General features: G+C 38.5%; 2 protein-coding genes across 10 annotated transcripts in view; one reads left to right on the forward strand and one right to left on the reverse strand.

Moving 5' to 3' along the window:
* Nucleotides 1-5,189, forward strand: part of LOC109129614 (uncharacterized protein At2g17340-like) — an 8,150-nt gene extending 2,961 nt beyond the window's left edge. For both annotated transcript variants that reach the window (XM_019238072.1, XM_019238073.1), the window contains one exon: nt 4,987-5,189. In XM_019238072.1, coding sequence (XP_019093617.1) covers nt 4,987-5,067 — 81 coding nt within the window. In that variant the 3' untranslated portion in view covers nt 5,068-5,189. The remainder of the gene's footprint in view (nt 1-4,986) is intronic.
* Nucleotides 7,972-12,023, reverse strand: LOC104750480 (uncharacterized protein At2g17340-like). 8 transcript variants are annotated; one of them, XR_761625.2, is made up of 5 exons: nt 11,646-12,023; nt 11,396-11,524; nt 11,071-11,295; nt 10,811-10,887; nt 7,972-9,778 (listed from the first exon to the last, which is right to left on the reverse strand). XR_761625.2 is itself a non-coding variant. In XM_010472278.2 (4 exons), the coding sequence occupies exons 1-4, from the start codon at nt 11,691-11,693 to the stop codon at nt 10,830-10,832; spliced, it is 309 nt and encodes a 102-aa protein (XP_010470580.1). In that variant the 5' UTR covers nt 11,694-12,020; the 3' UTR covers nt 10,639-10,829. The 8 variants fall into 8 exon arrangements, 2 of the variants coding, with proteins under 2 accessions (XP_010470580.1, XP_010470579.1); XR_002035896.1 differs by having other exon boundaries at nt 10,811-11,156; nt 11,209-11,295; nt 11,646-12,022; XR_761624.2 differs by having other exon boundaries at nt 10,811-10,874; nt 11,646-12,022.

Raw genomic sequence — 12,385 nt, forward strand, 5'->3', positions numbered from 1 at the left:
CAGTTGAAGGATGAGAATGGCCAATTGTTAGGTGTTGATACTTCAAAGCTTATTAGTGAAGCGCAATCAAACGAAGTATTTAACTAATCTTGGCTTAGTTAACTTAGCAGCCGTTTTATTCAGGGTTGAGGAATCGAGACAAACCTTTATGCTCAGTTTCAAGTGTGATTCTCTCAATATTAGAATAAGATCTCACCTTATCCAAGATCTTTATTGTATAGATTGTATGCTTGAGTATATTCGGTAGTTTAGATTCTCTTGTACACACTATATATATTGACATATCAATGAGACTAACTCCTCACGGAGATTTCATAGAATCTTACATGGTATCAGAAGCAGCGACCTAAAACCCTTCATTCTTCTTTGGTTTTACGCCGCTCTGTTTCGATCCTGCTCCGCCCTTTCTCTCTTCTTCGTTTTTCTCCTTCCTCTGTTTTGCTCTCCTCTGTTTCTTTCTTCTTCTCTTGCTAACAATGGCCACCACGTCTCCTCCAAAGAACGACAAGACATTTGGCATATCCCAGTCCGTCATATTGATGGCTCCTCCTCTCCGCCGACGTCAGACAAAGCTCAATGGCAGGAACATGACGGACTGGTCAAGATGTGGATTTTCGGAACCATCTCTGAATCCATACTTGACACAGTTCTCAAAACCAAGTGTTCTGCACGAGATCTGTGGCTGGCAATCGAGAACCTCTTTCGTGACAATAAGGAGGCTCGTGCCTTGCAGCTTGACAATAAGCTGCGCAATCTCTCTGTTGGTGATCTCACCATTCACGAGTATTGCAAGAAACTAAAGTCTCTCTCGGATCTCCTTGCTAATGTGGAATCTCTGGTACATGAGAGAATTCTGGTCATGCACATGCTCAACGGACTCAATGACAAGTTTGATTCCATTATCAATGTAATCAAACACAAGAGTCCCTTTCCATCATTCTCTGTTGCTCGATCCATGTTGATCATGAAAGAAGAACGTCTCAAGAAGATGATCCGACCTGCACCCGCCAATCCTCATCACCACTCTGCTCCTGACGTGTTGTACACGTCTTCTGATCCAGCCCTGCGCTACACCAACAACAACAACAACTACAACCGTGGTGGCCGAGGACGAGGACGTGGCGGTCGCCACAACAACAACAATCTCAACCGCGGCGGACGATACAACAACAGTGGCGGTTCCAACACGTGGTCCTCACCTCCTCAGCCACAACCATCGTGGTCATATGGGGCACCGTACCCTTACCCATACGCGTATGCTCCACCACATCCCCCTCAGCCTAGCTACTATCATGGACAGTCGTACGTGCCACCACCTCTGCATCATCACCAGCACAACCCTCCATCTGGTGGTCTCCTTGGTCCCCCTCCACGACATAAGAGTGAGACTCACCTTGCGCACACGACGTCATCTACGGCTGCAGCGGAGCATATCCCAACGGCTCTCGCCAATGCATTCAACACAATGAGCCTGCAAGACCCCTATGATCCGAATTGGGTGATGGACACCGGTGCAACAAGCCACGTCACCGCTCAACAAGGTAACCATCATTCTGTTTTTAGTTCGAACTCTCTTCCTCTGATCAAGGTCGGTAATGGCTCTGTCGCACCTGTTGTTAAAGTTGGTCATGGGGGCATTCCCTCATCTTCTCGTTCCTTTCACTTAAATGACGTTCTTGTATGCCCATCTATGATTAAAAATCTTATCTCTGTTCGCCGGTTTGTAACGGATAATCAATGTTCTGTTGAGTTTGACCCTTTTGGCTTTTGTGTTAAGGATCTACCAACTCGAACTCCCCTGCTCCGGTGTAACAGTCCTGGACCTCTTTACTCGGTGTCACCGTCTGTCAACCAAACTCCGTTTATGGCTCTCGCAACCGGTGATGTTTGGCACAGGCGTCTGGAAGATCTCAGTAATCAATCTCTTCGTCGTTTAGCAGCTTCTTCTTCTTCGATTTCCAGCAATAAAGGCGTCAATAGTCCTCTGTGTCACGCCTGTCAACTAGGCAAACACACAAGACTGCCATTCTTTTCCTCTTCTACTGTTGTTTCCTCTCCTTTTGATATTATTCATTCAGATTTGTGGACCTCTCCTGTGACAAGTTCTAGTGGAATAAAATATTATTTGCTTTTTCTTGATCACTTTTCTCAATTTGTATGGGTTTATCCTCTTAAACGCAAAAGCGATGTGTTCAACCAATACTTGCACTTCGCGGGTTATGTTAAAACACAAGTCAATCGATCCATCAAAGCTCTTCAATGCGATAATGGTGGCTAGTACAACAACCATCCCATGCTGGACTTTCTTGCTGCTGAAGGAACAGCCATTCGGTTCTCTTGTCCTCACACGTCGCAGCAAAATGGCAAAGCAGAGCGGATGATCCGCACAATAAACAACATTGTCCGCACCCTGATGGTTGAAGCCTCCATGCCGCTGCACTTTTGGGTTGAAGCGCTTCACACAGCCGTGTATCTGCTGAACATTGTCCCTTCTGCGGCGATAAACAATGAGGTTCCTCTGTCTTGTCTTTTTAACATTCCCGTTTCGTACTCTCACTTGCGTATCTTTGGTTGCCTCTGTTATCCAAATCTACTTCCGGTAACACCTCACAAACTCGCACCTAGATCAACAGCATGTGTCTTTCTTGGATATCCACATGATCATCGTGGTTATCGTTGCCTCGACCTCTCCACTCGCAAAATTATTTTTTCTCGACATGTCATTTTTGATGAAACAGTGTTTCCGTTTTCCTCACCTACGCAGCCTAATGAACAGCCACAGACCGTGCCTTCTGTGCTACCATCACCAATACCTCAGATCATTCCTCTCCCACCTCCTCAGCCAAATATGCATCCTCCCGTTCCCGTCACTGCTCCTCCACCTCCTCCATCAAATACACAGCCCACTCCAACCCCATCACACCCCATGACCACTAGAAGCCGGAGTGGAATAACGAAACCGATACATCGACTTAATCTCAATGTATCGACGATATCTCCACTTCCCTTCTCTCATATTCAGGCTGCCAAAGATTCTAACTGGAACAGAGCCATGACCTCAGAGCATGGAGCTCAGATTAAAAACAGGACGTGGGACCTTGTTCCGCGGCCAGTGGCTACTAATATTATTCGATGTCTGTGGCTTTTCAGGTACAAGTACGATGCACATGGAAATCTCGCACGGTACAAAGCTCGCCTGGTCGCCAACGGTCGTTCTCAACAAATTGGCGTGGACTGTGATGAAACATTCAGCCCTGTGGTTGAACCGGCGATGATACGCGCAGTTCTTGGCATTGCATTGTCTCGTGACTGCCCTCTACATCAACTCGATGTCAAAAATGCTTTCCTTAATGGCGATCTTGACGAGACGGTCTACATGCATCAACCTCCCGGGTTTGTTGATCCTCTGAAACCCAATCACGTTTGCTTACTGCGCAAGTCATTGTACGACCTTAAACAGGCTCCGCGTGCCTGGTACAATCAGTTTGCCACATATGCTAAACGGATTGGATTCACGCAAAGCAAGTGTGATCAGTCTCCGTTTGTCTACAATCGCAACAAGGAGCTTGCGTATCTTCTGCTCTACGTTGACGATATTGTACTCACGGCGTCTTCCTCTCGCCTCCTTCAATCAATCATCTCTTCCCTCCATACCGAATTCAAAATGACGGACCTTGGCAAACTACACTACTTCCTTGGCATTGCGGTCTCACGAGATGACTCGGGACTGTTTCTGCAGCAACGACAGTACGCCACTGAAATTCTTGCTAGAGCATCCATGTCTAACTGTAGTCCTTGTCTTACTCCGGTGGACTCTAAGCTGAAGTTACCGGCTGATGCTGGACCACCGGTTGCTGATGCGACATTGTACCGCAGTCTCGCGGCCGCTCTCCGACCGGATATTGCATATGCCGTTCAACAAATTTGTCTCTACATGCACGATCCTCGCGAGCACCATTTCACCGCGTTAAAACGTATTCTACGTTATATCAAGGGCACCCTCACACATGGTGTACGTATGTATCTCTCTAAGGTGGACAGTCTTGTCGCTTATTCGGATGCGGATTGGGCTGGTTGCTTCGACACAAGACGATCCACCTCAGGCTACCGTGTTTTTCTTGGTGATAATCTGATTTCCTGGTCGCCTAACCGTCAACAAACAACTTCTCGGTCTAGTGCTGAAGCAGAGTACCGCGGTGTCGCTAATGCCGTGGCAGAAACTTCATGGCTACGCAATCTATTCCTGGAGCTCCACATACTGATGTCCAAGGCCACAATCGTGTATTGTGATAATGTCAGTGCTGTTTACCTCTCCTCCAACCCGGTTCAACATCAGCGCACCAAACACATAGAGATTCACATCCACTTTGTGCGGGAACGTGTTGCTCTTGGTCAGGTTCGTGTGCTTCATGTTCCGTCTGCCTACCAGTATGCTGACATCTTCACCAAAGGATTGCCGTCTCCCTTGTTTCTCGACTTTCGTTCCAGCCTGAGCGTTTGTCAACCTCCCGCTCTGACTGCGGGGGCGTGTTAGAATAAGATCTCACCTTATCCAAGATCTTTATTGTATAGATTGTATGCTTGAGTATATTCGGTAGTTTAGACTCTCTTGTACACACTATATATATTGATATATCAATGAGACTAACTCCTCACGGAGATTTCATAGTTACATCTCTAAGTCACGTTACTCTCTTTCTTTCTTTATTGGATTAATGAAAAACATTTGTTTGTCACTGAACAAAAGAAAACAATTTTAATGGATACCCATTTAGCTTATATAAAAATCAATTTACTAAGTGGGTTTAGTTGGATAAATCCATTTTATTCCATTAAACTATTTTTGATATATGGGTTTATATGGGTAAAAAATTTTACACTTACCCATATATTAAATGGGGGTTTTATACCCAAATTAACATCCCTAGTTCTGTGTTTAATGCTTCTTTCTTCTGACTTCTCATGAACATCCTTTTTGTTATGCAGGTGAAGTATGTTGAAGTAGCACAGTTTCTCCGAGGACGACTTTACGACTGTGTATTTAAATACAATGAAGTTCAGAGTTGATTATATTCCAATAAACTTCACTCTTGACTTCTCCGCAACTACGATTTTGTACTGAATCATCCATACTATATACTGTATCATCATGCTTTATAAAAAGGAGAGACTTAAACCTTCCAAATCAATATAGATTCCTGATAAATACAAAACAAGAAAACAAAACAAAAAAAATGATAGGGGAAAGCCCCCGAAGAAAAAGACTTGCAGTTCACTCAATCGAACCTCAAAATAAAGGAAGTGGGATCAAACTGGGAGTATAAACACAGTGACAACATTGACCAAGTCTAGAACCTATATGAATCTTCGTGCATCTTCCCTGGCAATATAGATGCAAGCCACTTCACTTTTATTGCCGCTATTAATATTTGAATTTTAATAACATATACAAAAACTGCTATCTAAAGTGACCGACCTATTTCCTCTTTTGTTTTCGTGTTAAACTTAAATCTCCATTTATCAGATTATCTTTTTAGCTTACTTCGCTTATACAGACTTCACACAGAAGTCCAACACGTTGACTTCCAAAATAACTCTAAGTTAATGACCTAACTGCCTAAGAAAACCAAAAACTTGATTTCTCCATATGTATAATATATAATCATGTCAAAAACATATAGAAGCAAATACATAACATATATCAAAGAATACAACAAAAAAATCTTAAAAATTATTTACCAATTTGCAATAAATTGGTTTACAAATTTTGCCGACTTCATGTTGATGTCAAACGAGTAGACATCAACTAGCCTCTATGAAGAGACTTCCCTTGAAGTCTATTTTGTGTGGTCGATTTTTGCAATTACAATTTAATAAAGCAGACACCATATGAAGTCTACTAGGATAGTTGACTTCTTTGTTGTCTTTCTTTGTTAACTTTTTGGTCAGTTTTGCAATTAAAAGGATATAACAGAGTAGACTTCTTAGAAAGTTTCAACAATATAACTTCGATTATAGTCTAATCTGGTTATTTTTGCAATTGACCAAACCATTGACTTTGTAGTACACTTCTATCAAACAAGTAGACTTCATCTATCCGTCAACTAAAAAAAGTAAACTTCGTTGTGGTTAGTTTTGTAATTGACCAAGTTTGACTTTCGCCAATTAGACTACATACGAAGTCTCCATGAATGTTGACTTCGTTTGCAGTCTGCCATGGTCATTTTTGGGGTTGACCAACATTTTAATTTTTTAACTAGTAGACTTCTTTTGTAGTCAACTAATTAATTTTATATCAATAATATTACGGTCAATGCTTTTATTTTGGTCAACCCCAAAAATAGCCACTATAGAAGTCTACTATTTTATTATCCTAAGAAGACTTCGTCCGACAGTCATAAGTACAAAGTCAAGAATTTGGTCAATTACAAAAATACACCTTAGTAGTCTGAAAACAAAATATCCGACAGAAAGATTATAATGCAATCTGAACCATATTTTTTTTGTTTTCAAATGAAATTAAGGAGACTGAAATTTCAGTCTACAGGCTCGAAACTCAATAAATTTTTAATTGCAAAATTGACCACATAGTAGACTTTACATGATATTATGACGGTTATACTAACAAATGAAGTCTAATTTCGCATAAAATCAAAGAAAATCATGAAATCTACCGGAAAATAACCTTATCAGTGGTTGTTTCGCAATGTCAAGCACCGAGGACATCGCCTTTAGTCACCATGGAAGGAAACCCAGCACCGATTTAATCAATATCCAAGAATCATGACATATAACAAGATGAATGCAATTGCAAATTTTCTTGGATTAAAATGGAGAGGAGATGGAAGAAAATGAAGTTCTCATAGCATTGGTGTTATTTAAGCTTACAAATTCAGGTTGTTGAAGCTTTAAGAGCTTCAAATTTGGTTGTTCATGGTTGTTGGAAAATTGATGGCGGTGGCACAACCGTAAATAAAAAAAAGAAGATGAGGATATGGATGTAATAAACATTTTCGCAAGAAATTCAAATAAATCAGAAATAATGACATTTTTGTAAATGTAATGAATGGTTAAGGATTTAATAGGAGAAAGTGGCAAATGTTGGAGAGAGATAAAAAGAGGTCTAGCATTGCAATTGACTCAAGTTAGGAGTCTAATTTTGCAAGTCTCCCCATAATCTTCTAATAAGTAAAATGAACAAAAAAAATATTTAAATCCCCCATCTTTGAAAATATAAAATTAAAAAAAAAAAGATTCTTAAAAGGAAAAAGGTATATTTTGTTATAGTTTTATGAAAAAAATATACTACACATAAAATTTGGTGGTATATTTTTATTATATTATTTTGATATATTTTCTGTAATAACAAAATTATTTAACTTGGTGGTATATAATTTTCTTGTATTTTTTATCTTATAAATTTTTGTTGCTATATTTTCTTTTTGTAAAATTATAAAAATCATTTATCACTTTTATTTATTTATCAGAAATACAGAAAAACAAAAACAAATATTATTTTAGTAAAAAATTAAAAAAAAATTAAAAAAAAAATTAAAAAAAAAGCCAGTCAATGCCGGTCAACATTGGTCAACGTCGGATTCTAACCAACAAAACACTGAAGTTAAATGTTTATGGTGTACACATAACCTATATTTGTTTATGCATGTCCTTATGTGATCTCAATAGTTCATTTAGTTAATAAGAAATTTATATTGTTTGCATGTGTGACCATGTGTTGGCGTATACTTCACGTAGCTTGCAATCATTTTTCTTATATTTTTCTAACAATGTTGAAATTCAAAAAGCAAACTATACAACAATTTTTTTTAATGAAATATATTTGATGCTAAAACAAAAAAATGGAAGGAATATATTTTTGTAACAATGTTGAAATTCAAAAAGCAAACTATACAACAATTTTTTTTTAACAAACTATACACTATATAAGAAAAAAATAAAATAAAGTAAAAAAAAATAGAATGTTAAATTTGAAATTAATAAGAATGGCATGTGTCACAAAAGTACAGTGTCAAATGTCACATTGTGAGACAATATTAGAAAAAACCTTCTCTTATTATATAAGATGTGTTCTTCGAATTTTAAAGCATAGAGTTTTCTTAGGGATGGCTTTGTCACAAAGCCTTTGTGTGATCTCAAATTGTTCTTTTTAATCAGCTTATGAGCATTACGAACGCTCCAGTCAACCATTTCGATGCGGGGATCAGGCCAGTCTCTTGTACCCATTCTTGGTACGTGGGAGAGAAGACTGTGGCCATCCCTATTTCAAGCTTGATTGTAGCAAAGAATTCGCAGAGCTAACCATCTCCTTAGCGACGTACAGAATCTTAGAAGCCAATTATGACTCTGGTATCATAAGACTCGCAAGATTGGATTACATAAACAATATGTGTCCCCTAGACGCAGTGAATGCAACATTCCTTGACAGTGTACTTCCATTCGCTCCTCAGATCGAGATGCTAACAATTTATTACGGCTGCTAAAAACTTTCATCTCTTGATGCTTCTTACTTAGGAGAGCTTCATTGTGGAAGTGATAAAAGAGCTTCAACAAACTACTGTGACGAGAAACGTCTCCTCTCCTTCACTATACGACAGTAACGACCTTCAATCTGACAACTTGAGGGAAAATTGCAAAAAAGGTGTCAGTATACCAGTGTATGCATCGGCCTTGAACACATCGCGTCTAGATAATCTACAGAAGACTCTTCAAAAGGGTTTCCAGGTTGAGCATAATGGAAACTGTTCAAGGTGCATTGAATCTAAGGGTGCTTGTGGATGCAATCAGACTTCAGGAAATTTGTCTGCTATTGTAAGGATGGGTCCTATGGAAGTAAATCAGCTCATATAAGCTAATTAGGTGAGAAAAGATTCACAGACAAGACATTATGTGGAGATGTACGCACTTGACGTGCCAAAAAAATCTGTAGTTAATATTTTGTTGATCCACCTCTGTCTCCTTTAACCCCGCAGAAACCGACAGCCGGACTAGATCGGATCGCTGCCTTGTCTGACCCTGATATACACCATGTTTCTCCTGATGCTCCTGATGGAATCCTAGATTGGAAGATCCCTTAGGACCAGACGAGGATTCTCGTCCAAACTAGTATGTCCCTAGACTTGGGAGACCCTTTATGACTGCCCTTAATCGCCCCAACATTACTAGCACCCCTCCTCGTATCTCCCAAAACAGCACCCTTCTAGCTCATATGTTGACCCTTCCCCTGATCCTCCTCCGAGCAAACCAAGTTACCTCCTTAAGCAAACCCTAGAGACTGTGGGCACATCGTCTCATCATGACACAAGTTGAAACAAACTTTACAGCAACCATATAACCGCTCAAAAAAGAGCTTAACAATCGTTTCCTCACCTTTAAAAACTCAATTTGTTTCAAAACATAGAGGCCTTAGACCATCAATGGTGACCTGCACACACCCTCTATCTATATCCACATCTTAGACGGTACCCAAATAAGATCCAATATCTCTAAAAGTAGGATCTGCTAAGAACTGAATAGGAACATCAGTAACACGGATCCAAAACTCAAGAGACAACGAATAAGCTGGATCCACCACTGGTGTCCACCGAACCAAAGAAACTATCCAACAGTCGAAATATAATGGTTCTATCTTCAAAACTTCAATAATATAAGCCTCCACATCAAAATCAAATTGAAATTTTCTAGATCCCAAATCAACACCAGCAACCCTCCCCTCCACTTGCCAAATACGTGGCAACATGATCAACATAGACTTCATATCCTGCATTTGAGGATTAAAGCATCACCCAATCACTGTCTTTGAATACCCATCAATGAGAGCAGAGTTATCAAAATAATAGATTTTGATCTTCATATTAAAGTGTGCATTAAAGTTATCAAACCATTTATTTGACACAAGTGCCAAGTGAGATAATGTAAAAATATTTTATATTCTATGTGGTCTATGTGTCTTTCTGTTTAATAATAAAGTTTAAATTTATATTTAACGATGTGGATTCTAATATTAAAGATGATACCGCGATGAATCGTTTTCAATAAGTAAATTAGAATTCGGGTGTATTGATAAACCCTCTTCCCTTCTTTATTTATATTATATAAGTAATATATATATATATACATATATATATGTTGTCTATGTATTATAAAGTGGTGCTATTACGAACATTACGACCCTTCAAAGGTGATTGTATATATATGTATATATATGTGTAGTTGTTGAATCTCTATGGTAACATTTGTGTTCTCATACAGAAACACTATCAAACCAAATACACACCAGAAAAAAAAAGAGATTAGTGATCTTCATCAAAGACAGAGCCGGCCCAAGACACACTTCATCAGCTTGCGGCCGCAAATTATATAGTTTCAATTAGGTCTTCTTTCACAGAAATTTTGTTTAGCCTAGTGGTATAAGCAGTGGAAGGGAGAGTAAGATGTCACTAGTTCGACTACCAAAACTCATACTTATTTTTGTTTTCATTAATTTTTTTTAACAAGCCTAAAAATGTTTTTGGGCTTGTGGCCTCATAATTTTCTGCTAAGGCTCTGATCAAAGATCACGTGAAAGGTTAGTTTAATGGATTCATTCTCAAGTATAATCAAGCAATGAATCAAGGTTAGTTTAATGGAATAAAATGGGTTTATCCAACTAAACCCACTTAGTAAATTGATTTTTATATAAGCTAAATGGGTATCCATTAAGATTGTTTTCTTTTGTTCAGTGACAAACAAATGTTTTTCATTAATCCAATAAAGAAAGAAAGAGAGTAACGTGACTTAGAGAAAGTATTACCATTCCAATATTGAGAGAATCACACTTGAAACTGAGCATAAAGGTTTGTCTCGATTCCACAACCCTGAATAAAACGGCTGCTAAGTTAACTAAGCCAAGATTAGTTAAATACTTTGTTTGATTGCGCTTCACTAATAAGCTTTGAAGTATCAACACCTAACAATTGGCCATTCTCATCCTTCAACTGGTAGATTAAGTCTAATAAACCAGATTCACTTTTCTTTAAACTAGTTAAAATCAAGAATTACTTCATTCATCACCTGAGACACGATATCAGTAAGCTTTGTATATGTTACATCGTTGATAGCTGGCAGCTCGCTGGCAGCTCGTTAGCAGCTAGAAGCACCTTCAAGGTGAAATAAAAAGAGAAAGACTCGGTCATTGTCAAAAGTACATACCTGAGTTCCACGAAGGAGCAACTCTCTTGCAAACGACAAAATACCCAAAATTATGTCGGCACCAGAATTATCAACAAAAATCACTGCCTGTAATGAGTACGAGAATATAAACAATGAATTTTGGTGAAGTGGTGGACCTCTGAAGTCTAAACAAAGTATTAGATAAAGAAGGAAAGAAATGAGTTACCTTCTTCCAAGGCTTCTTGATCCATTTGGCTTGGAAGTTGTCCAAGTCATCAATGACCCACGGTCGTGGAACCAAGTTTTGACAGCTAGCCAAGAAAGATATGACATCCTTTGAGAAAACCTCAGCAAGCTTCAAGATGAAAAAAAAAAAACAGAAAAGAACCCGTAATTAGGACAAGCTTCCTGTGGGAGACAACAAAGAGGCAACTGAAGAAACCAGAGTTGTTCAAGATAATGGATCTATTTATTACCCTTTTTGAGTATCCTTTTAAGGACGAACATCTAACAAGGATCGACATATCTGCTTGAGATGAAACACATCGTACCTGCTTTCTCCAGATCCATTATGGTTTCGAATTTGGGAAATTCATTTCTCGGCGGCGAGGTTTTTTCCCATGACTGTGAGATTCACGAGACAGCATATGCGAGAGTTTTAACAAAGATTGGTGTTGGTGAGAGAAGGGAGCTGTCAGATCCTAAGAGAAAACAAAAGGGGAATAAGAATGTTGAAGATTAGAGAGAAAATGAAAAGAAAATTAGGTCGAATCAGATCCCAGATTTTAGTCATGTTTGTGATGTTAATGTCCGCTCAGGCTGCGGCAGCTGACAGATCACATAAAAAACTAGGTTTGACTTGGAGAGAAGTATATATATGGTAATTGATACGCATTCAGTTAGGTTCAGCTATCGGTTTGGTTAAATTATCGGTGAAATTAAAATAATATAATATTAAATTATTAATGGTTGATGGCATAACAAAGTCAACCGCCAATAGTATACAGAGAAGTCTACTTAAACAAAATTAAATCAAATAATTTTAGCCTAATCAACCTTTTCTTGTTTAATTTGACTCGTTTATATCTAAATTTATTTTATTTCAATGCAAGAATTCTATATGGTTATTATTTGATTAATAGTTTTATCAAATTCATTTTTATATTTTTAAATAAAAATTTAAATTATAATTAAGGAGTAGACGTCTTTTTATGTC

Source organism: Camelina sativa, chromosome 16, assembly GCF_000633955.1.
Source record: "Camelina sativa cultivar DH55 chromosome 16, Cs, whole genome shotgun sequence".
NCBI lineage: Eukaryota > Viridiplantae > Streptophyta > Magnoliopsida > Brassicales > Brassicaceae > Camelina > Camelina sativa.